The sequence below is a fragment of the Pithys albifrons genome, chromosome 4 (assembly GCF_047495875.1).
Source record: "Pithys albifrons albifrons isolate INPA30051 chromosome 4, PitAlb_v1, whole genome shotgun sequence".
NCBI classification, from domain to species: domain Eukaryota; kingdom Metazoa; phylum Chordata; class Aves; order Passeriformes; family Thamnophilidae; genus Pithys; species Pithys albifrons.
In genome coordinates, this window is record NC_092461.1 from 82,941,798 (window position 1) to 82,967,823 (window position 26,026).

The 26,026-nt window shown below is 38.1% G+C and overlaps 1 protein-coding gene across 4 annotated transcripts in view; it reads left to right on the forward strand.

Moving 5' to 3' along the window:
• The window catches only part of GNAL (G protein subunit alpha L), a 187,589-nt gene that overhangs the window by 68,352 nt on the left and 93,211 nt on the right, over positions 1 to 26,026 (forward strand). For 2 of the 4 annotated variants that reach the window (XM_071554838.1, XM_071554841.1), the window contains exons 2-4: positions 2,861 to 2,933; positions 3,770 to 3,824; positions 4,010 to 4,129. In XM_071554838.1, the coding sequence (XP_071410939.1) occupies positions 2,861 to 2,933; positions 3,770 to 3,824; positions 4,010 to 4,129 (248 nt within the window). The other 2 variants (XM_071554842.1, XM_071554840.1) reach the window with 2 other exon arrangements.

Genomic DNA, 26,026 nt, shown 5'->3' on the forward strand with positions numbered 1-26,026 from the left:
ATTTCAAAGCTGGGAACAAATTTGCAACAAAAATCCCAATGTTCGTATGTGCAGGAAGAAAACTGCTGAGGAGAGGAGGGGAAGAAACAAGGCAGATTTAGCTCCTAGTTCTGACTGACACTAGCAAGGTTTGGGACCTAGGTCTCAAAGTGAGGTATTTACATAGGACATAAATATGGCTATACACATTTTGTGTATCATAAATTACAGCTTCTAACACTGAAGAACTATCAAAATTCAGACCCAGTTAGTGATTTCTAACCAAGCCAGTTAGTTTTGAGCCCTCATTGTGCTGTGGCAGGATGCAAACATGACTGCTCTTCACAAAAGCTGTTCATCGTATATCCTGTGTCTGACAGCCTCCAAAAACAGCAGTCACCCTGAATTGTATTTCTAAACCTATCTATATCTGAGGTGCTTTTTGCCTCTCCAGACAGGAAAATATCAATAGGAAAAAAGCAGTCTGTCCTAAAAAATGTAACTCAGTAATGCTTAAAAAATGCATATTTCAGCCTGGCAGATCCTGACAATTTTTATTTGTAGTGCGTTATCTTCCCCCCACCACTTCCCCCACCTATGTAAGAAGGAAGAGAAAAATATCTTCTAGAGCCTAGATCAAGCAGTACCAGAAAACCATGTATCTGGCACTTGAATTCCAGTGTCCTGAAATCTCCGTGTACCCGGCCACAGATGGAGCAGTACCTGTTCTTTTCTGGGTCCTGCCCTTTTCACCTTCCTCTGGTGTGCACTTAAAGTAGATAGCACCACTTTCAACACTTCCCACCTAAGCAAGAGAACCATTGAAAAACAACTAAACTAAATCCTTCTGTGTGTAAAACCCAGGGGTTTTTGGCCGCATGCATCCCAAGACTTTTTAGATTAAAATGCTCTTTTGTTTGAAGCTGATGGCAATCTCTCTTTGGTTTTAGTTGGGACCAGGATTTCACACACATAAGTAGCTATCAAAATACCAATTTTTCAGTAATCCGTCTTTGAAAGTATGGGGAAATAATAGTATTTGGAGATAAAAGCTGAAGTATTTTGGGACTTCAGAGTCACATCCATCCTTTTTCTAGTGTTCTTGTACCTCAGTGTATCAAGGATCATGTTTCAGTAGTGCAGGTGGTTTCTACACAGTGGAAGTGTAGGAAGAGCCAGGTGCTGTAGTGCTGCTTTTGCACTGAGATGCCAGCTTGCAAGGCAAGAGATCTGAAGCAAGAAGGAATACCTATAAGGTTGTCTAGCTTAATGTCTCATTTTAGGACCTAAAATGGAGGTAAAGAAAGGAACAAAGATACGGTTTCTTTTCGAGATCTGTTGTTGTGGTGATGCTAGCATGCACTTTATCATTTTCGGATTAAATATTATCGTGAGCTGTTTGAACAGCTTCTTTTTCTGGTTCAGCTGATACAGTTTGGAATATTCAGTGGAAAAAACCGGCCCCTGTGCTGCTGTGACAACTTGTGGACAGGGGCATTTTGTTTGTTGAGAAGGCGAGGCGGAGCGTTTGTGCCTGTGCGTGGCCTGTGGTCTGTCGGGGGACAGGCGGGCAGCCCCCACGGCGCTGGCACGGGCGGGCTGCCGGCGCTGCGCCCCCAGGTCAGTCGCGATGGCAGCCACCACCTGTACCATCCTGGGCTTTCAGACCAGCCCTCGCTGTGTCAGCGGCCGCGCTCTTCCAGTGCCGCCGGGGAACGCGGGGAAGGGTCGGGAACGGCCCCCGCCCCCGGGCGCGGCGCCCGCAACCCGTTCCCCTCCGCAGGCCGCGGGCGGGGCGCGGGGGCGATGCCGGACCGGGGCCGGGCGGGGGCCGGCGCTGCCTGGAGGGGCGGGGGGCTCGTAGCCGCCGGGCCCCGACCCCGCAGGATCCAGGTAGATCCGCCCGGCTTTTACCTTTCTCCTTCGGCTTCCCTCCGCGTAGGGCTGGTAGCGGGGCTGTTTCCTGGTCTCGCAGAGAGAGGCAGTGCTGAGTTAGGAAGACAAAAATAGACCTTTACAGAGAAATATAGGGATTGTGTGCGCGGTGGGGAGGGAGAGCGGAGAGCGGCACCCGGCTGGTTTCCAGGAGGAGTCCTTTTCTCCCCCTCGTTGCATGTTAGGCATTTTTGCCCAGATTTCGCCCCCCACCCCCTCCCCGCCGGGGCAGGGACACCGCTGCCGCCTGCTCTCCGCATCTCTGGTGGGGAGCAAACCAGCCAACTCCGCTGCAATCGGAAAGCGGCCAGAGACCATTTTATGTGAGCGAGCCGGGGGAGAAGAAGAGGAGAGACACCGTCGCAAGGACACACACGGATATAAAGATTTGTCTTCTGCCTCCCCCGCCCCTCTTCCCCTTGTAAATACTAAATCTGTGAAGGTAGCGATTTGACATCCACCCTAAGCAGCGGCTATGGGGTGTTTGGGCAACAGCAAAACGGAGGATCAGCGTATCGATGAGAAAGCGCAGCGAGAAGCCAACAAAAAAATAGAGAAGCAGTTGCAGAAAGAGAGGCTGGCTTATAAAGCGACACACCGCTTGCTGCTGCTGGGTAAGGAGGAAGGGGCAGAGTTGGGGGACGGGGAGAGGAGGGCGAGGAGGGTCCATCTGCCCCAGCCCGCCGGGGCGGCAGGGCGAGCCGAGAGGGGAGATGCGGAGTGCGCCTTAGGTATGAAAAATGTAGGCTGTTGTGTTGAGCAATGAGCGAGGCGTCCACAGCCCGAGCTCAGCGCCTGAGCCACATGGATGCACACATACTGAAATGCTGCCGAGGTGGGAGATGCTGTCGCGTCCAAAAAAACCCCACAGGACTAAAAACCCATTCCAACCCCCCCAGCGTGAACATGTATCACAATGTTCTCCCTTTCCTTCTTTCTCTTTTAGGGGCTGGTGAGTCAGGAAAAAGCACTATTGTGAAACAAATGCGAATCCTTCATGTCAATGGATTTAATTCAGAGTAAGAATTATTGACACTTTGTGACTTATTTTTCCTTAAATGTTGGAAACAGGTTAACACACAGTAGGCTAGGAAATTTCTCCTCCCATCCCCTGTGTTTTGGTGACTTGACACTGCGTTTTGAGAGAGGGAGGGGAGTGAGAATAAGGAAATTGCTGCTATTGTATGTTTGCATTTTCTCCTTCTGGCCCCTTTACTGTATTTTACACTGTTGCTACTGCAGCGCTTGACAGGCCCCTGTGTAGCAACAACATGGCGACTACTTTTTACATAGAAGCAAATAACCAAATATTGCATCTGTCTGTTATACAAAAATACATGTCAAGTCATATTCAGGATGACAGTGTGTGCTGTTTTTCCGGTGTTGGTGTTAGCATAAAACTGAAACTATTTTTGCATATTTGTTAGAAATCATCCTGTTTTGTGAGGCTACATTGTTTTCTCTCTGAAGAACTCTTTGCCCAAAATCATTGTTAATCTATAAAATTAATTTTAGATATTTGCTTGCCTTCAACTACATGTTGTTAATGTAGAGCATGTTTACAGCCTGCTGTAGAAATGAAAGAGTGGTTTCCAGTTCCATCAGAAGAGGCTTTGCAGATGTGGCTATGATTGTCTGATTTTAAAAAATATATCAGAGGCAAATGTGCATTGCTCTTCATACTTACGCAAGATAAAGGGAAATATGTTTGCCTTGCTTTTTTTTCTTTATTTATTAGTATGTTTTAATGATTGAAGAACAGATAAACAAGCAATCAGTGAAAAAATTAAATGCAACTGACTGAACTGCTTTGGAAATAAAAAATCAAAGTGTTAATATTTCTGTTTTAATGCAGAGAAAAGAAACAGAAAATACTGGATATTCGGAAAAATGTTAAAGATGCGATTGTGGTAAGAACACACTTTATACTGTTCTTAAATGCTTGGTTGTACTGGAAATGATAAGGATTGTGCTCTCCAAGACTGTGATGAGAGAAATCCCATTTTGCTGATCAGATTGGATTATCTTCTATTGATCCTGTATCCCGGGTTTATCCGGATTAATGTGTTTGTTTTTTTGTTTTATCCAATTCTAGACTATAGTTTCAGCTATGAGCACTTTAATACCCCCAGTTCCATTGGCCAACCCAGAAAACCAATTTCGAATGGACTACATCAAGAGTATAGCTCCTCTTTCTGACTTTGACTATACACAGGTAAGAATAGAAACCACTGATTTATTCGGCTTCAAGGGGAAACATGTTACTTCACTTTGATTTACTGCAGCACTGAGGTTTTTTAGATTTTGAAAGATGGTCATTGGAAGAGATTATGGCAGCATCACCTCTGGTTAACTTTCTTACAAGACTGTGGTTGTTGCACCTGTTTCGGTGGTGCAAGGTTTAGTTGTTATGGATTTATTTGCTGCTGTTTGTAAGTGCTGCTGTTTCTGTATTTAGTTCTCTCAAATTTTCTGATGCAATCATACATATTGACACATCAAATAAGATTTTGTTGAAAGCTGGTTTCCTACTGGAATTACATGCAGGATATTAGCCTGAGAAGTTACTGTCCACCTACAGGAAAGGATATAAAAGGAAATAAAAGGCTTGAGTGGCCTCAGTGTTGTTTCCCAAACTTAGTGCACTTCAGAGTGGAAACTCACATAATCAGTGGTCAAGTAAGGTGGTTTGCTTCCTCATGTGCTGTAGCTGGCATGAGCAGTGGTTTGCTTGTATGTAAATACCTGTATTCTTTTGATACGGAATCATTAGAAAATTGAGGATTTCTGTGTGGAGGCTACTCTTTTGTGGACAAATGAGAGGTACTTTTCAGATTAACTTGCATAAGCATATAATTTCTGTCTTTTTATGTTATTATTTATAGGAACATGCATAGAATGTTTCAGATTTTGTGCATTATATGAAAGCAAGTGCACAGACATTCTGAATTTTGGTTTTGCAGTAGCACAGTTTTTAATTTGGCTTAAAATGGTACTGAAAGCAATTTGTTACAGTTGCAGTAAGGACTTAAAGAATCTTCATTCATTGGCTAAATGATTGTGAGTTGCACATGTTATCAGTATTACCAAAGAAGCCATTTACAATACAGTGTTATAGCTTCAGGGTGGAAGGGGGAGAAGGGGAAGAGTCCTTTCTTTATTATATGACTCATGTTCTCTGATGTGTGGTTTTGCCTCTGGTAAACCTACCTCTTTGAAGGTTCAAGATAAAGAGAAATTATCAGACATCTTGTACAGCTAGAATTTAACACAGAATGCAGATGTTAAAAAACGACTGCAAGGTACACCCACATATTGCATAATTGCTCAATTGGTGGATGCAAGTGAGAAAAAATGAGAAACTCTTTTTAGAAATGGAATGTGAGCTTGACATGAAGTATTTCTCTTATGCAGGTGTTACAGTTCTGAGGCATTTGTTGCTCTTCTTATGTGGATTTTTTTTGCTTGAATTTTGACCCTTAGATGTTTGAGTAAATTAAGTTGTGGCATTCATACCTTGCAGTTCTCTATAGTCCATCTGTTATTTTGAGTTTCTGGGATAAAAGACAGCTAAACTGGACTTCCCATAGGACTAGAGATATTTTTATTTTTATTGTTTACAAGTTTTCTCCTTCTTGACAGAAGTTGACTATAACTAGTCAAATTTAAGTCACTGATTGATAGATACATTATAGAAAGGAAAATTTAGTCTTTTTGGAGGGGAAAAGAATAGGACCCAATGGACTTTGAAACAATAATTCATTTGAAATCTTCATTCAAAGTCCATTTCAGTTTAAAATAAAAATATTAGTAACTTTTTTAATTAAATGAGTTTTCTGAAAATGCCATCACATTATTGAAAATAGTGTCAATTACTAGTCCTAATTTCAAAAAAAATTAAGAAGTTATTACAAGTTTACAAGAAGAAATCTAGCGCTGGTTTAGAACTAAATATATTTGTCTGTTATTTTTGTATTTTTCCTCTTGTTTACTTCTTAGCTCAATTCATAGGCTTAATAGCTGTACAATGTAAAGAGTGCCTAGATTTTTTTTTGTTTGGTTGGTTTGGTTTTTTGGTGGGTTTTTTTGTTTGTTTGTTTGTTTGTTTTATGGTTTTTGTTTTGTTGTGGGTTTTTTTAAATTTTTCTTGCTTTAGTATGTTAATTATCTCCAGGAAGATTTGTGAGCAGGACAGATTGGGAAAAAAAAGTGCTATTGTGCTTCAGGGCTTGATTATACTCCAGTTTAAGTTAATGATAAAGTAAAATTAAGTTTCCAGCTGAAATAACTTTTGACCCATTTAGTATTTTTGGATAAGGACAAATACAAAAATAAATACTTGGATTGTAGTCAGTTATGCATCCTCTGCTAAGCATTACTGATTCTGTAATTAATAGCTGATATGTGAAATAAGGCCCTCTGAGTCCAAGAAACTGATACGGTATTTAGCAACAGACATTCAAGGTCTAATCATCCTTACTTAAAAACAGTTGTAAAGGAAAAAATGCTGACTTAGGCAACTCTGGGGTAGATTTTGGCACTTTCTAAAATGTGACAAAAGTTACCCTTCTTTCTTTGAAAGAGGGAAGAGGCAGTTTCAGGGTTTTTAACAATGTGCATGGTAATGAGCTGTTGAAGACACTTAGTGTTGCAACATGAATTACAGATGTGTTATTTTTTGCATGACATTACCCATGTGATCGTTGTTATACAAATCAATGTGTGTTAGCTGAAGATGCATTTCAGATATATTGCATGCCAAATATGGGAAAATGACTGCACCTTATCATGAATCTTTAAAGAGAGATCCCCATGAAATGCAAAAACTTCACTGATAGCACAGTAGGATCAACACTCATGGGGAGCTACTTAAATATGTTTGTGACTTACTGTATTTGCTTGGACAGATGTTCTTAAACTGCATACAAATTAACTGGTATACATTTAAGTAAATTGGCCTTTAAAATAAGTAGATATGAAAATACTGATTTCCTATGAGTGAAATCGTGCTCTTAATTGCAATCTATGGCCACAATTCCAAGAACTTTGAGTAAAGACGGGGACTTCACATTTAGACTCTTGATAGGTGTTAGGGGGTTTATCTCTTTTTCATTACATATGTCTCTACAAAATGCAAGCAGAGCACTTTATTTAGTTGTGATAAAAATTTTAAAACAAATGTTTTCTCTCTACAGCCTTCTAACATTACTGTAAGAGTCTGTGAAGTGCCCCCCACAATAGTTTCACTTACTTTTTAAAATTTAATCTGGTTTAGTTGGTGATTCCTTTAGTTGCTATAAAACAAAACCAAAGTTTTCTTGATTTCTTTTATAATTTTTATGTTGTCTTTTATTACTTTTATAAAATTCTGTTCAGTTTTTGCAAAATACTTCCTGGATGACTAATGTTCTAATTCATAAATTATAAGAATCACAGCTAGAGGTTTTACAGAGTTAATAAATATAAGTCAAGTGTCTTCTGTATTTTCTTCCTTGAAGTCATGAAAGGAATCAAAATAAATTTTCATCTGACTAGTTTTGGCATTTTCTTAGCTCAGTAGTCTTGGTAGGATCAGCAGAAGGGCTTTAACACTGAAATTGAAGCATGTGTGCTCCATCAAAAAGAATTTTTTTATTATTTTTGGCAAAGTGTTGATTGATTGTTGCTAAAGTTAACAGGAACTGACCTGCTCCAATTTTAATCCTTTATTGATGGGGATTTATTTTGTCATTTGGGAATCAAAGTGAACATACTAAGGCCATATTATGCTGGTAGCTGTGGAAAAGCATGGTGTATTACGTCAGGGTGTGTTTACTCAAGTTCAGTTGTCTCTATTACAGTATTTGAATTTTGTGGGCACTACAAAGCTGCTTGGTACATAATTCCTTTACCCTTTGACTTCCCCCCAAAACGTAGCCAAATTAAGTTGCTTTGCATAATATGTTTCTTGGATCAGGCTCATCTGATCAGTTGTGTGTAGGTAAATAGCAGGGAATCGTTACCTGCCACCAAGCTGTGTAGTCAGTGTTTGGCCATAGGAACCAGTTACCAGTGCACATGAATCATCTGCTAAAGGGAGAACATGTAAACACTTCACACGGGTTTTAGGGAGCGGGGCGAGTTTTCAAAAGATTCATTTTCCTTTGCAGATAATGTTTTAAAGAGGCAAAGTATTTTGTTGAACTTTATAAAAGAGTGAATTCTGTGGATGTAGCATCTTGTGCTGATTATAGCATGTGAGTTTAAAATGTTATTTTTACAGCTATTTTATTAGTCAGGCAAGGTCTTTAATTTAGCTCCTAAGAATGAAGTGTTAATGTGGACATTGACAGTACTTTTGATTAACCAGGTCTGTGGTTTGCTTTGAATTTCAGGTATTACAGTTTGAGTTCTGTTTGAATAGTTTAATTTTCCTTCATGTTTTCTCCTTTAAAATTAGGACTTTCTATTCATACAAGAAAGAAAGAAAAATATTTTTCCTCAGAATTTGAAGTTAGGTGTACTTTAGTTAGGCATTTCAAATTTTTGCGAGATCAGGTATTCAAATTCAACCTTGTGTTGCCTGGTGATATCTGGTTTTCACAGTGTGTGTCTCAAAGGAACTGCAAATCTTGCTTAAGTGAAGTGTATTGTTGGGCTGTAGAAAATCTTTATGCTGGCTAGATGCTTAAATGAAAGGTTAAAAATGTGGTAAGTATGATTCATATATGCTTAAACTTGCTTGGTGTCTCGGTTTGAGGGGAAAAACCAAAATGTTTTACCCACAAGCAGGGGAGGGGCCTCCTCCACAATAATCACACCACTCTTTATCAAATTTAAGAAAAGGAATTTTAATACAAGAAGGATAACTGATATATATATATATATATATATATATGTAAACAGACTAGTGCAACCCACTTCCCCAACACCATAAGAGAAAAAAAAAAACAACAACAAAACCCAGCAGGTTTTCCTCCGGGAGAAAAGGTTATACTTAAGTGTCCTTGTCACAGCTCGGCTGGCTGCAGAGTGAGTTTCAGTCCCTCTCCAGCGAAACAGACGAGCAGTGGGCTTTCAGATGGACTCAGTCTCTTCCCCCTGTGTTCCCCGTCCAAGAAGCAGAAAAGTACGAGCAACCAGCAGCAAATCCAAGGCAGGCAGCAGCACGGCAGGAAAAGGTGGTCCGAAGTAGGCAGCGGCAAGACAGCCAGGGAAAAACCCCAGCAGTAACCAGCAGGGCAGCCTGCCTCCTTGGAGTCCCCACTCCCCCCTTCCGCCGAGCCAAGACTGAGGAGAATATCCAAAAAAAAAAACCAAAAGAGACAAACCTGCCCCCACCCCAGCGATCACAGTTAACTGCTTCTTTTGTTAACCGCTGGCCTGGGCAGTTAAGTGGCAGGGGAGAGAATTTACATAATAATCCCAAACTACAACACTTGGGTTGTGAAGTTAATGCTGTGACTTTAGTATCCCATTTGTCCACAAATTGTTAAAGTCCTTTTAATATGTACTTGATGTAGCCCAAAGGAGTTACAAAATAGCATCACATACCTTTTTTGATTTTCAAATAATTCACAATGTTTCCATCTTTCTCAGGAGTATGAAAATACACAATGTTTTACATGAAAATGCCATAAAATAGAAGGAAGAATACAGTGAATATTGCCACTCAAGTGGCTTTACTTGATTTCTCTTTATATCTGGATTTTTACTCTAGGGCTTTGTTTAGCATTTTGGGTAGAATGAACACAAGTTTTTATAACTACCTGTGATAGCAGTAGTTAACATTGCTATGGTGAGTCAATATTAACTTATTAAAATCAATTAGACTTTTAATAATTAAGTGATTTACAGATCTGTGTGATATAGGATGCACACTGGTAGTTTTTCATATTTACACGAACATGTATTTTCCTTTTTAAACAAAAAGTATCTGAAAGGCCAGGTAATGATAAAGTTGTGTAGGTCCAACAACATTATTACTACCTTGAATTAATAACACTTGGAGAACTAATGAAGAAGGCTGTCAGAGGAGGGCAGCTGAAAATACGTACGCTATTACAGTTGTTGGCAGCTCCTTACTCTTCATATAAGGGTTAAAACTGTCAAGGGAACTGGTACTGAAAAGTAGTGGATATTAGGCAGAGGTAGTGATCAGGTAACAGGTGAAATGTTTGTTATGATAGCTGGGTTAACATAACAGTTGTTTTCGTGCTGTTCACTATTAATTAACAGCAAATACTGGAGCTGACTCTTTTCATGTTAGGAGTAGATTCTGCTGATGCCCAGGAGTGCCTTTCCTTCTGTATGAAATACCTGTTTGCATACAGATGTAGCATAAGCGTCTCTGCCCTTCATTAAATCGGCAGACTGGGTCCCTAATGTTCTGATTAGTCAATGTTAAAGTTACAAACATTTCATACGTGAGATCAAAAAAATACCTCAGTGTTACATGTTATTTTGTTCTTCCTTCTGTACACATTAAGTTTACTGTTGATGGATCAGTCAATCTAGTAATGCTTTCAGAAATAATCAGGCATTATGTTAACCATGTCGTTTCAAAAGTATAAAGCTAGAACTGGGATGATAGTACAAGTATAGGAAAATTTGGGGCAAAAAAAAAGAAAAAATAAACCAACAAACTATGAAATGTCTCAATTTCTCCAATTTATAATATATAGTGAAACTGTAAAATTATAAAATCATACCATGATTTTCTTTAATTCCATTATTTGAATCCATTAATAAGTACTTAATAATACTACTTAATAAATAATAAATACTTTGCTGAAAACAACTGGACCTTAAAATTGGAATGATTTCTGTAAAGTACAGCTCTCCTGTGAGGCTCAGGATTTCTTGCTTAAAATGCACCATTTGTATTTGGGAAGGTGCTTGCTGTAGTCGAAAGAATTCCTTATGTTCAAGTGTAAAGTCAAGTTTTTGCCTAGTAGAACACTACTCTGTCCAGTAAAAGTGTAACAACGTATTTCTTACTCTCCTTGGTCCACACTCACTGAACCACAACAGTTCATACCAATGATCACTAAATAAATTAATTTGTATCCCAGGAAAGGAGCTTAGGGATCTACTTAGGCCCCCAATAATTAACACTAGAAATACGGGGATTGGGAGCCATAGGATATCCTGTGCATGATCACAAATCCTCTGAAGTTAATAAATAGAAGCTGTATTCAGAAAAAAAAATTAAAATAAGCAGATATTAAATTCTGCATTTGCTTCTAGGCCTTCCTATATCAATGTTTTTAAGAACAGATTCAACTTTGAAATATATGGAAAAACCTTTTTCACATGTAATTTGCCTTTTTTAGAGTATGTTTTTTTCACAGCTTACAGCGTAAAATAAGTAATTTTATTCTGAAAATGTAGTTGTAGAAAGTCCTATGAACAATGCTGCTTATGAAGTAAGTGCAATGTTACATTAAATATTACATCATCATAGTAAAACCAAATTAAATGTTTGCTGTCTTCTACTGTGAATCTGATTTCTCAGGTAGTGAGGTGGTTTCACACTTCATCCAGCCTGCCTATATTATCATCAGACAACACTGAGACTTTCACTGTAAAATTGGGAAGATATTATCATTTTTTGTTACTTCTAACTAAAACTTAAGTTACTTCTGTGGTCTCCAAAACTGTTGACGTTTTCTGATACAACTTTCAAGTTTTGTACCTCTGAGTACAAATTAATTTGAGGGTTTTTAACAGTCACTCCAGCATCCAGTCAACTATTGCAAATTATTAATAATAAATGTTATTTTCTGCCTTTTTTGCTACAATTTTAGCTGAAAACTTCATACACTTCTATTGCATTTTATGAGGATAAAAATATTTTTACATCTAAATTTGGATATTTGATTTGATGACAACAGGAAGACTAATAACTTGAATTACCATTTTAAGTAGGAGTGACTGATTTTCCTCACAGAACCAAAAATGTATTAGAGAATCATTGATGAGCTGTAGAATATATTTGTTCATCAGGTACTTTTCAGTGTACACCCTAATACTGAATTTAAGAAAGGCAGAAGCAATAAGTTAAAGCTTGTATTATCATTGTCTTTGTACTGGCCACAGGTCTGTGAAGAGCACTGAGTTGTTTTAAGCTGTGCTTGCTTTGGGGAGCTGCTGCTTTGAATTTCTTCACAGCTGTGGCTGCTGCTGGGGTGTCTTCTGAAAGTGATTCTGCGAGGTGGGGGTGGCAGCAGCCCTTCGCCATCCCAGACAGTAAGGTTTGGAAAGACAGCTGAAGGAATTGCATCGATCCCTAGTTGGTGCTTGACAGAGATGTAGTAGCCTGGCCAGAATCACAAAGTGATCCTGATTCCCAGGCTTTCTTCAGGGAAGAAACAGAAAATAAATATTTGTAATTTTTACCACTTAGGTTGAGTTGCATTGAAATCTCTGAAGATTTAATTATACCATAGTGTGCAGTTTTTTAAAATTTGACATGCACTTAAAATGTTTGCAAGAAATGCACTTTTTTCTTCCCTTATGTGTAAATCAAGCTGAATAATAATGAAAATAAATGTAAAAAGCTGCAAAAGGTAACCACACTCTTAATGAAGACACATTGTTCCTTTAGTCTGACGATGATGACATTTCAAACATTTACTAGCTGTTTTCAGAAGAAGGGTATTGAATTTTTTTATGAATTGCTATTATTTATAAACTACATTAAAACAGAATTTCCGTCACAACCAAAGAAAACGTAAACATAGCAGGGTATGTTTCCTGATAGTCCTCATAATCAATTAATACTTTTAATCTCCTAAGGCAAGGGTAGCAGGTTGATTTGCTGCTTTTGCCATTTTTGAGTGCTCTGTAAAAGTAGTGTTTACTAGGCAGGGAGCATATTTTGGGGTTTTTTTAACTTCATTGGCCACAATAAAAATGTATAGATCGGGGTAAATAATCACATGTGTGCACCTTGTCATTGAAGCCAGTGGAGACTATGGAACAGAGAATATCACCTACTCAGATAATATTAGTGTCATTATTTAGAGTTCAAACAAGTGAGTGTTCATCTGCACAACAGCAAACAGCTGCATCTCTTTTCTTCACCACCTGGTGAGATCACAGCTTCCCTTTCTGAAGCAGTGTTGAACATTGCCAGCTTAGACCTTTCCTTTTTTCATCATCTCCATAGCTTCATCCATTGCTTGTACTTATTGTCAACATTGGATTATCCTTTTTAATGTCAACATAGTCTGCATCAACAGACAGGATATTCTCTTTGCAGAAGGAAGCAACCTGAGCTGAGGAATAGAGAACAAGCTAAACAGTGAGAACAGAAGACTATGTATACCTTGCATACAGTGAAGTAAATAGGTTGAAACCCAAGAAGTATTATAAACAATTTTTTCCCCTGAGTATCTAAGAAGTTCTTTACAATAAATGTAAACAGGACTCTAAAGCAGATAAGACGCAGGAACAATGCACATTTACAGTTAACTGCTAAAAGTTGTCATAATATGTTTATGGTTTTGTTCTATAACCTATGTCACATAATTTGGTTTTTTTGTAGTTAAAAGAGATTCAATTCAAGTTTTAGGGTCTTGTCTTTAAAAGGAGGCAGGAGAAGAATGTAATTTGTACAACACGGTTTCAAGTTTATATTGCCTTTTACTTTGGAAACTCTTGCAATAATTTCTTGGAACAAAGCTACCTCTGGTTGTAAGCATGCCAGCTATCACTTGAAGCATGCAGATTATAGTTTCTTGCTTTAAATCAGTAGATTAATTTTAGTTGGTTTAAATTGTGTTCTTGTAATTGATCTACTAGTATTTGTTTTAAAAACATATGCTGGGTGTTTTGAAAGGATACTTATCCTTAGACAAGAAGAGTATTGGAATTTTTTCTGTTACGTCGACATTAGAGATGAACTTTGCCTTTTAAATCTTTTAAAAGTAAACATTTTGTGACACTTCTGCCAATTCATTCCATTTGAATTTTCATAGTGCTGTCAGCAGGACTTAAACATATTTTAATGCAAATAATTATCCCACTGTTTTCAGATGTGAAATTATATAGCAAGATAAAATAGGCTAAAGAAATGCAAGCCCTCTTATCTCTCTTAATTCAGTGAATGCTTTTTGATCACGTCCACCCTCACTTCCATAGGATGTTAAGTGACAGAGTGTGCAGATCATTCTTTTCTTAACATACACCCACATACTTTCTTTCATAGCAGCTAAGTAATATCAAATTTAAGAACTGTCAGGTAAGAAAACAAGAATAGGCAAAGAATGATTAACCTCCAACCCTGTGTGCAGACAACTGACTGCCCTTTGCCTGCAGACCTAGAGCTGACCACAAACAGTGGCAGGACTTGGTTGCCAGTCAGCTCCAGAGTGCCTTTGCTGCAGGCAGTGTGCCATGAGGAGTTGTCATCTCCAGGCAAAGGACAAAAAAAGGTTGTAGGAGAATTGTGAATGAAAAAAACTGTGCAATGAATATACAGTCACTCCTGTGTTGTCACTGGCTAGAGGAAGAGATCAGGTATCACCACTTGCTGCTGAAACCATGTCATTACTTAACAGATTTCATGCAGGTATCACAGAAGAGTGAGGCTTCATGGCAAGGTTTGTAGCTTTAAGCATTTCAGTGAAAATATTCTTCCTGGCAGGGAGGTGTCCTCTAGCTTCTCTTTCCATCGGAGGATATCAGTGTGACCTGTTCCTTTTGGGAAGAGAAAACTCACTTATTAGGATAGCATATTTGTAATTCAACAGTACAGCTTTTCCTTCTCCACCACTAGAATTAGCATTTTTAATCACTGTTGTTTTCTGCTAAATTTCTCCCTAGATTTTAACAACAGTAAACTTAACATGCAGACCAACAGCAGAGTGTATATTTTGGACCAAAAGAGTAATTAGTAAGGGAATATATAAATGTGAAATCATTATTAAAAGGTAGTTACATGAACTAAAAATCCTGTCAGTAGAGGAAGATGGCTCTTGACATTTCTGAGAGCCAGCCATTCAAACTGCAGATGATTTTCACTGGATTTTGAAGAAACAGGGAATTAAATTTCATCCTTGGCCTTCAGTTCTACAGAACAGGTTTTGATTCTTCTCACTCATGAATGAAAGCTTGGTAAGAAGTATAATATTCCCTAAATACAGAAGTCATCTTAAGCAGCTGAATTCCCTAGAGTCTAATCTTGCAAAGGCTTAAACTTATGGATATATATGGACCTAAATGCACAGCTAGTACTGCCAGCACAGCATTCATGCAGCTGAGCTTCCGGTTATGCAGAGATATTAATATAAAAATCACAAATAGTTTCAACTGAGAAACAAAACAAGCAAATCATTTTCCCCTGATAATTTTATATTTGGGAGGTCGTTGAGCACTTTTATGGATTTTCTTGGGGGTGGGTAAAGTTGTGTAGGTTAGAGATTGGCACAGAACTTGAAATAAGCAAAATCTTTTTCAGATAAGTGACAGTTCTCTGGATGCTATTAAGCTGTGAACAGTAGGTCTTTTCAATCACTGTGATTCATTTTCATATTGTGTGTTTTTTTAATAATAATATCTTTAAAAGGCTTGCTGAACAGTAGGCTGCACCAGCATAACTTTCTATGCAGAAGAGAAGGTTTAATGCACAGTCTTAGATAATTTACCTTAAATTGATTTGCACAGCTCAATAAAACCACAAGAAAACTGTACCAGCTCAGATCACGAGTTCATTTAGCACCAAATCTTGTCTCCAACCATGACTGCTTGTGAAACAGGAAAGAGTTTAAGAAGGGGGACAAGCAGATAGTAATGTTGCCCACATTGATTGTCCTAGACTGCAGTTTTGTGGCTGAGGCAATTTTTGACTGGGAATGTTATTTCTGTACTTAAGAATTGTGGTGGATTTTTCTTCCAGGAAATTTCCGCCTCCCCCAACCTGTGTGAGCTTTCATTTATGGCAGTGAGTTCTGCAGTTTAAGTATGCATTGTATGAGGAAGTGCCACTTGGTTGATTTGAAGGGTTTAGTTTGTTTTGTTTCATTGTTTTTTTCCTCCAAGGCTGCTGCCCATTGGCCTTCCCTAGTTTCTCTATTAGAAATATTTAATATTTTCTACATTGCCCTTGTCATTGCATATTATATTCCTTGAGGTATTTGTCTTTTTGCTCAAGAGTCTACATAACTGGTTCTCTCCCAGGTCTCATTCTATGTCTTTGGTAATTCTTGTGGCACTTCCATATATCTTCTAGTTTTACTGGACCCTGTTTGTCACAAGAAACCAGAACTACAAACAGTATTCAAGGTGTTATGTTTTCTTTGTCATTATTTAGTCTTTTTTTATTGTGGAAGGGGGTTTTGTTGTTGTTTAATTATTTTATGGGTTTTGAGTTCTTTTGACACTGAGTTGATATCTTTATAGAATTATAGAAGATTATTTTATAATTCCAAGAGAACTTGAACACAGTTGCAGGTAAGAGGAATATGTGTGAAGGTCTCTGTACCAACACTAGCAGAGTTTTTTCAGATCTGTCATACATTTTGACTATTCTGTTCAAAAAATCCATTGCATTCAATTTTTTATTCTTTCATGTGGGTGATATGTCTTCTCATTTGCTATGTTGCCATGTATGACTTATGAAGAAGCATTTTTAAAATTATCTACCATGACTAATATTTTCTTCTATACAGAAGAACACACTTTATTTTTTTTCTTAAAATGGAAAATAAATTGGTCTTGTGCCTGATTTTGGAGAGGCAATGTTTACAGTACCACAAAGGATATTTGTGCTTTCAAATCTGCTCATAATTCCTTAATCGTTCATTACCATTTGCCTGATTTAGCAGAAAAGAAGATCATTGTTTGGAGCCCTTCTTATTAGAGAAATAAAATGTTTAAAAATACCCAAATGCCATTTTTTTTCTTCATAGTTCCTAGTGCTGTGTGTCACTTAGAGAAAATGGTCTGAACTTTTTGGTCTCCCTTGGGGAAACACTGCAAGTAGCAGAATTTTGTTATTTTTATGTCAGTTTAGGTCTTACATGATTCAGCAGTTGTGGTTTGTGGGAAAAAGCATTGTAGATTGTGATTAGAGGAGCAAAAATAGTAAGGAGTGGCTACCAGAGAAGGCATCTTTTTTACTGTTAAAGTACTTGTTTGATCACTTTTGTCATTTTTAAATCTCTACTTCTGTTCATCTTACTTTATCAGTTGTGACTAGTATATTTCAAAGAAAATAATTCTGTTTTCACTTTTCAGGATTTTTTAGGAGTACAAGGAACTAAACAAGTTGCTCTGGGATCTTGGTAGTACTGAATCTGTGCATTTAAGTCTGTCAGACTTGGTTGTCTCCAAGAGGCCAACCAGTCATCCCCTTCTGGAAGCCTCTCAGGAATAAACAGAAAGTCTCTAGGAAAGGGAATGGAAGAGAATACAGGATGCAAAAAAACTGCTTGTAGTGCAGGAAAAAGTCTTTGTTGTAGTAATGGACCACAGCTCATTCTGAGATGCATTAACAAGGCTGTTGTACAAAAAAACGTGAAGTAATTATGCTGTTCCCTTTGGCAATGGTGAATCCTCAGCTGGGATATTGTGTCTAATTTTGGGAACTGAACTTAAAAAGAAGTACACAAATGGAGTCCAGAGGAGAGCATCAAGAGTAAGAGGAGACAAAGAAAACTGAGTATGTTTACTCTTGGAAGGAGAACACTCCAAGTTGAAGGGGAACAAGAGCCAAAGACAATTTTTAGTTTTTAAAAAGCTGTAATTGCATATTCTTTTGTCCGTCTTTTCAGAGGGAGGAAATGAAGTTGAGGAGAGCAGAAAATTCCTCTCTTCTGAGATGTGTGGTAGTCCACATGTCTGGTAGATTTCACAACAGTGAATGTAATGATTACAGCCTAATAAATACACTGAGATTTAACTGCCCTGTTTCAGTCATTTAAGGCTGTATTTTCAGTGACATGAGTCACTTGATGCTGAAGAAGTTAAAAACTTCAGAAAATCTAGAAATCTTTGGAAGATACAAGGTCATGTCAGTTGGTCTTTCACATTTGCCACTTTTCTTGCAGTTCACAGAGGTTCTGTGAGCATATTGATTGAAAGCCCCTGGGATTTTTTTCCAAAACTAAAGCTTCTGTAATCATATTGAATTAATCTAGAGACTTCATTAGTTATCTACCTGATTTGTCATGGCCACATTTTGTAAACAGACAAGTGGTAATTTCTCTTTGCATATGTTCTTCCAGGATGGTATCAGACAGTGTAGCAGACATATAATATAGCATATGCAAAACTGTCTTGTGCTTCCACATGTTGATTGTTTTAAATCTAATTCCTGGCAAGATGCAAAACATTCAGTTCTTCCTGTGGAGAGTTACGCACATATAATTGAACAGGGTCTAACATTTTCTTCCCTGAAATCACAAAAAAAATGTCTGGGGGAGGTAATACGGTCAAGAGTATTATCTCTAAAGGTTCCAATAATCAAAAAGCATGCATTTAAGTGTAAGACTTTTTCTACTTCTGTACAAGGTTCTAATCGATTCAAGAACTAGGACATCTGGTGGCTAACAGTGGGGTGAAAAATGGAGTTCAGAGGCTGGTAGCTGTAGCCCCTCAAGCATGTGGAAATGAAAATAGAGTTTGGAGAATAAAACAAGTTTATCTCCAGTGTGTGGCATCAGTGAGAAAGTTCTCCAGGTGAAGGGTGGCAGATGAGTAGCTTTGAAGGTGACAGCTCTCAGGTACCGCAGCAAGGAAGGGCATGTGAGTCCTGTGGCAAGTGCCACCTTTGGTAGTCTGCAGGCTTTTTGGACATGGGTGTTGTGCTTTTGCTTTCATAACAGGGCTTTGAGAGCAGAGTTAAGACAAAACTGGTGTTTTTGCTAGTGAGAGGTTTAAAGAGCTACAGACAGATCTTAGGAAATCAGGTTTCATTAGCGATCTTGAGTGTGATAGCGAGTTCTGTGGAAAGGAGGAACAACTCCCATCTTGTATTCCTGTTACCGGTAGTTCCTGCTTTCCTAACAAAGTGGGTTTAAGGGGAAAAAATGCTGACAAGCATCTTGGAGTGTTGTTGATCTAAAGGATTATCACACTCAAGGGCATATCTTTCTCTTTTTTTTGGTTCAGTAATTGTTAGGAGTGGTATGATTATTATATTACAAGTACAACCAAATGTCATGCTAACACCATTCTGGATCCACGCTTACATGATAGATGTGACCGTACCTAAATTTTACAAGTTTCAATCCTTGGGAAAATACAGAGATAAAAAGTACACAGTAAATCAAAGTTTTCTTTATTTTTCCCTTTATAAAATACAAACAACAAAGCATTCTTGCAAATAACATAATTAGGTAGGGTTTAAAAAAAAACCCTAGAAAGCATACTGCTTTGCTTAGGAAATTTAAAAGAACGTGTTTATTAATCTTTTTTGAAGGTCTGATCTATGGAATGTGAGAATGTAGTAGCGAGAGAATCCTGACTCTGACTCTTGACAGTCGGCCTGATTTTGGGGAGAATTCCAGGCATTCGCTTCTAGCAAGAGAGAACAGTTTGCTCTGAGCACTCTTTGTTTGCTGTATTTAAGGACCGGCTGTTGTGTCAGTGCATACTCCTTCTGGGCAGGTTTTTCTAGTGTGAAAAGGGTGGGTTCTTATTGGGACCTGATATTTCAAAACTGGAGGATATGTCACTGGCCAAGTGACTTTGGAATTTACTTAGTGTTTTGAAATACTTATTCGCATGTGATACCCTTTTCGTGTATCTACATCAATTATTTTTCTCTCCAGGTTTTATATTTTAAGCAAGTCATCAGTGTTTGAATGATGTCGCTGCTCTGAGAGTGCCTGCTAAGGAGTGCTTACTGTTTAGTTTCATTTGTATTTGTTCCAGCAGTGCTGCCAGGCTAAGCCATCATCCTCCTTCCTCCAACCCTCCCCCATCACTATCTGCTCTGCTTTCCCATTTTTTATGCCTGCACTGTGCCCTCAGCTGTGTCATGGTAAAGCTGTTTGTTTGGCCTCACCAAATGAGGTGGAGGGAGAGGTTATTTTTAGTGCAGATCATTTCCGTGGTTTTAACTGAGGGCGGGTGACACAAAATGGGGCGAAGAAACAGAGGTGGGAACAAGCAGTAGGATGTAATGGGAAGATGATGGCTATCTAAACAAGCAGGCTTGCTTCCTCCACCTCTGTATCTATGCTCAGAGAGTCAGACCAAAAGCCACTGGAAACCTGTGTATCAGAAGAAACCCAGTGCAGTGTGTTGATTTTGCTTCTTCTGATGTGAGGGCTGACATTTCTTGCAGCGGTTAGGTGGTATAAGAACAGGTCTGTCTTGCTCACCCTTGCCCTTTTGGATGAGTAAACACAGCTACATTCACTGCAGTGATTTCTAAACTTAACTTTGTGGACTGGAGTTTTAAGGCTTAGTCTGATGCCTTTCAAAAGCGATCATCTCACGTGAACTTGAGTATACAAAAGACTTACATAGCTGTTTGAGTCTTAGGTCCTACAAGAACTCTTTTCTCTTGGCTTTGTTGTGTAATGACAAGGCAGTTCTGCTCTATTACTCCACTATTTTTACTGAAAATAGGAGAGACAGGTATGCAAAAATCCCATGAGTGATGATTTCGCCACAAAAGACGTGGCTGAGGATGGTACCTCCAGGCATATTCCTTTAAATTCTGTTTATCTGTTCCCATGGTTTGGATCAGCCAGTGTCATAGTGTTCTGTGGATGTAAAGTAAAAAGGAAGCATTGTTCCCGTGCATGCCATGTCAGCGACAGTACCCAGAACCAAAGCTATTTTATAAAGCTCATGTGGCCTTTGGAGGAGATGGGATGAGTTCAGAGTTCATAAAAAAGAAATCAGCTGAGAGCTCCTGAGTAGGCAGAAACGCTGTATGGCTCAGGTACTTGAGAAGTCCTAGAAGATTGTTTAGAGAGAAGTGTTGTTATGCATCCTTGTCCTGAACTTGCCCATCTCTTTTGGGCATCCATTGTTGGAAGTAGGGTAGTGGGCTAGGAAGACCTCTGGTGTAACCTTGCAGAAGCCTTCTTAATTTAAGGTTTAAGAAGTCATTTCCAGAAGAGATTACTTTCCAATATATCCTATATCAGCACTATGCTGATTCATTTTTAAATAGATTAACTAAAAGAACAAATGAATCATAGCTGTTGTTCAGGTGACAGTTTTGCCTTATATGCCAGTGAGACTCCCCTATTAACCCTTATTTAATTATTTCTAGTTGTACTGTAGCAAGCATGAGAGAGCACACTGCCTGTCTTGCCAAGAATGCATGATGGTTTTCTTTCTGGTTTTCTTCTGTAAGCTTGCAGAGGCTTCTACAGAAACAGAAGCATCAACTCATTTCTACCAGCCTGTCCTTGTAAAAGCAGTTGTCTGATAACATGAGAAAGCCTGTGGCTATCCAGAGGGGAAACTGCTCTCAATAGAAGTTACTGAAGGAAGTAAGGTCATTTTACACATACACACACTTAACAGTGAAGCTCCTGAAGTTTCACAACCTCTGAAGTGCTATCAGAGAGGCACACTTGTGTTTAATGCATACATTTAAAGAGCCTGAGGGTCAATTCAGAATTTAGTTAAGCTGAATTGTGTTGTTTAGGAGATGAATTAAGAGCAAATATGATACGATCTAATGTTTTGTCTTCATAAAGTCCAGTGAAGCTTTTCAGTTGAACTTTTCAACTCCTGCTAAAAATGTTAAATACCACCTCTAGTATCTGTGCCTGTAGTAGCTCAGGCATTAAATGATTTCATCTCTTTTCTCATGGATGAAAAAAGAGGAAAAAATAAACTCTCCTTTGCATTTCAACCTGGATTTATGCAACCTGAAAAAATGGAAAAAGAATATATTTTGGAAAAAAACTAACACCATCTTAGCAGAATACTTGAATAACAAGTACTGTGTGGAGGGAAGCTGAATGCTTCTCTCCATCTGGTAGTATTTGTAAGTTGGTTTAAATTGCATTACTGCCATCTTTTACCTTAGTTTCCATGCTCAATTCTCCTTAATCGGAGTGCTCTGTTATCACAAGGAAAACATCCCAGTGATGTTTCCTGAGCATGTAAAGAGGCACATGGAAAGGAAATTCACTTTTTTTTATTATGTGAAGTAAAATATTGGCATAAGCATGCTTGTCACCAGGTTCATTACAAAAAACTAAAAATCAAGCCTCTTTAGACTAGAATAAAATCACCCTCCATCTGTGTCTAAACACAATTTGTCTAAAATATAAATATACAAAAATATGTTCAAAACTAGTACAATACTAAAGCAATAGGAGCTAATATTGTTATTCTTCAAAATGGAAAAAAAAAGAATTTGCATTTAACTCAAAACTAAACACTTAATTAAAGCAAGTTTTGTTACAATGTCTATTTTTTAAGATCATAACAAGTTTGCAAGGTTTACAGAAAGGTAGAAAAGGTGATAGAAAGCTAGCCAATTTAGGATTAACTTCTGCAGCTAACTAGAAATGAAAATTAACAGTAAGTAAGAATAACTAGTTTTGTTTTCTCATTTAGCTGAATAGATGTCAAAAATATGGTAAGAACAAACAGAGTAAAACTTGGAATTGAATCATTAGGACCATTTTTTAAAATATTTTTTAAATGTAGACATTTTAAAGGATAGCTTTGATGCATGGTAGAGCTTTTGTCCTTAAACTTGTGACTCTTCACTTTGCAAGCAGAGAATGCTGAAGAGGTGTAATGCAACTGGTTTGCATCAATTGCAAAAAAGCACGAGTATTTAAGGTTTAATGGATTTATTCTAATTTACCAAGATCTTTGTACCTTGTGTGCATGCATAAAGTGTTTACTCTAAAAATTGCATTTGACCAGTACAGCAAAAGTATAGTAATACCTCAGTATTGGGCCAGTTTTTGAGATGTGGTCTGTTATACTGCTTCTTTCATTTATAGTGTAATTATATTGTCTTTCTCACAGTAGTCTGAAAGAAGTGGCAAAAAATTTCAGTATCAATATCTATTTAGCCACAGGAATCGTGTAGGTCGGGTTTTTTCATGGATACACATAAACAACACTGCATACTTGAATAATTTATCAGAATATGTCCTTAAATAGTGCTTTTCTGTGTCAGAAAGCCTTTCCTGCTCTGCTTTTCCAGTTTTCCATAAGCATGCCAGATGCTCTCTTCTCCTATCTATGGACATCTACTCTGGGATTGTTGAGGTGAAGGAAAGAGGGCGCTGAAGAAGGTGCCCTAGTATGTCTCCTTGTTTCCTGTTCTTTCCTCCCTGTCCCTGACATGTCCTTCCCTTTCCCTGTGGGACCTGGGCAGGAGAGTCCCTCCAGGATGTCTCCTCAGCAGAAGGCCTCTCAGGAATGGCTTGGCTGCTCCTGGTTGTGCCACCTGGGGAGACATCACGAGAGGCCGAGTTATATTTTTACCCGACACGAGATCTCTGACGTGAAAAATGAACTTTTGCCCTACATGTATGTGATGCTGCCCTGTTGAATTGTTCTCTGTCTAAAGTACATATTTCTCAGTGTGGAACACTTTTAGGTAATCAAAATCACTGGATAAATACACTTGAATAAAGGAAAGCATGTTGATAATACAAACTATATGTCAGGTGGTATGTTTAACATCTCTATTTTAAAGCTGATTGTACAAAGTAAGAACAAATAACTACTGATGTTTACATAAAGCCTTTTAATACAGATTATGTAACAGCAAACATCTTAGCAAACACAGTCACTAAAAAATAGGAGATTTTTATTAATTCTTAAAAAATACGGCTTTAAAATCATATGCACTGTCTGGATTGCTAAGCTTTTACTGTCTTCCTTTAAGGCTGAGATTTAATTAAAGGTCAGTGTCACACACATTTGCACAATGCATAGTAAAACCCTAGAATGAAATAAGCCTCGCTTGAACATTTGATTAGACAAGATAATGTATTTCCCCCTGGAGTAGTTTGTTATTCAAAACAAGCTCTTTAGGGAAGGAAGTTCACATCAGTTGGTAACTGTTCCTGTGGATACCAAAGAACTTTGTCCAGTACACACTACAATGAATTGCACTGCAGGTCATTTAGGAGCTGGAAGCATGACCCGTGTCTAAATGTATCAAAATGTATTTTACAAGAAAAAAAAGGTTGCTTAGTAGCAGACAAACAGCAGGCAGTGATACTAGAAAAAAAATAGCACCCACATTTACAAGACAGTCATGCTTCTATCTAGTCAAGAAATTGCACTTTTCTAGTAGATGAATTTTAGAAAGACTGTCAACAGTAAAATATGTTTGCCATGAACTGACACCCTTAGATGTAATACGGTATTGAATAACTTCTGGCTTTAACTTCCCTGTAAATGTAGCTGCAGACTTCAAAATTATTAGCCATTCTGGTCTGTAGATGAGACATGTTGGGTTTTTTATCATTACTCTTTGTCCTTTTTAGTCCTAACTCACTATGTATCTTGAAAATTTTAGTGACTAGTAGCAAGTGGTGGCAGCAAGATATGTTTGTTAGAACTCAACTAAATTTTAACTTCTAACTATTTCTGATTATCCATATGATTGTCTTTAGACAGTAAGCACAAAATTAATGTTCTGTTCTGGACTCTTGAACACTCTAAAACAAAGACTTTTTTTTGTGAAGTGGGAACATTCCATCTAGTTAATAAGTGATTGCTGATGTGAAGGCAGTTTTCAAACATTTTACAGTATAGCAGTAAGTCTAGTACATCTTCAGTGGGTACTTCAGTTTTGAAATCTAATTTAAATCTAATTTTGACTTTATCTTGGACTGCCATGTTGTTTGGGGTTTTGATTAGAGAAGTTTCTGTTAAATAGCCAGCCCAAAGAGTTATTGTGTTCTGAGGTTGCTGAAGCTGCTAACAAAGCTTATAGAAAGTGGTTTGTATCTTAATGGTAGTCATAAAAGTTTCTTAGCTTTGGGGGAAAATTCTGCAAGTCTTACATAGTATATATTATATAATTATATCATATTAAAGAGTCACTCTGCATAGCTATATATGAATATTATACAAGTGAGCTAACATAGTTTTATATTGCCACCCTTGGTACGTAGCATTTGAACTTGAGGCACTAAATAGTTTGTATTTGGAAAAAGAGGCATATTCTGGCAGTCATCTCTAATCTCTTATGCAATTCCAGAAAGTAACTTCAGTCTCATTTCCTTCATTCCTTCTGCCTTTTTTCCTAGCTAAAGCAGAATGGGGGATGTGCTTGGCATAATCTGCTTTTGATCATCACCAAAAGCTCTAAGTGTTGTTTTCAGTCCTATAAAGTGTAATCTCTTCCATAAATAGTGGAGCTAATAAATTCTGATTGCCTCTGGATGCACTGAGAAATATATGCCAGCCTACTTCTTCAGTGAGGATAAATAGCCCGTTTCTCCTTCAGGCCTCCTGTTGCTTGATTTTCCTCACAGTAGTCCTAGTCCCTTTCTAGCTGGCCAAGAGGCAGTGCATGTCAGAGCACTTTTTGGTGAGTAAGTGCTGACTAGTTGGTCAGACCATGTGTATTGGTCAGCAGCTAATCCAGCAAAAACTGGTAGCTTGTTGAGGTCATTCTGTGAACTTCCACTCAGTAAGGAGCTGTTGAACCAGCTCCTTTCTCCAGCCAAAAATGATCTTGTTAGACTCAGTCCTTTTTGGAGTCCTCTGCCTTTTTGTGGCATTTGGTTGGAACTGGCCAATATGTTGCAGAGTTAGGTAGAAGACATGCTTGATTGTCAGACAGTTGATACTACTGCCTAACTTTCCATTCCTTAGGAAACCAGCTGAGGAGACCTCATATCTTGGCAGTAGGGCTGAAACATTTTAGCAAGTTGGGCTACAACTGGAAGTTAAATGTAACATGTACCTTTATGCTTGAGGTCACATTTTATAGCTGATGACCTTTGTCCTTCAATACTGTATGCTTTAAGAACTGTGGAGTGCTGCATAATATTTTTCCTTCTTAAGGAGAATAGAAGATAGGCTGCTAAATAAATGAATTCTTATAAACAGATGGGTGGAATGATAGACCCGGGTACAGAATGTCAGGTGCAGTGTTGCCCCAGTGCATTGATACATGAGTTTGCTTTTGCTTGATGTAGTGTTCTGTATAAGGGTAGATCTT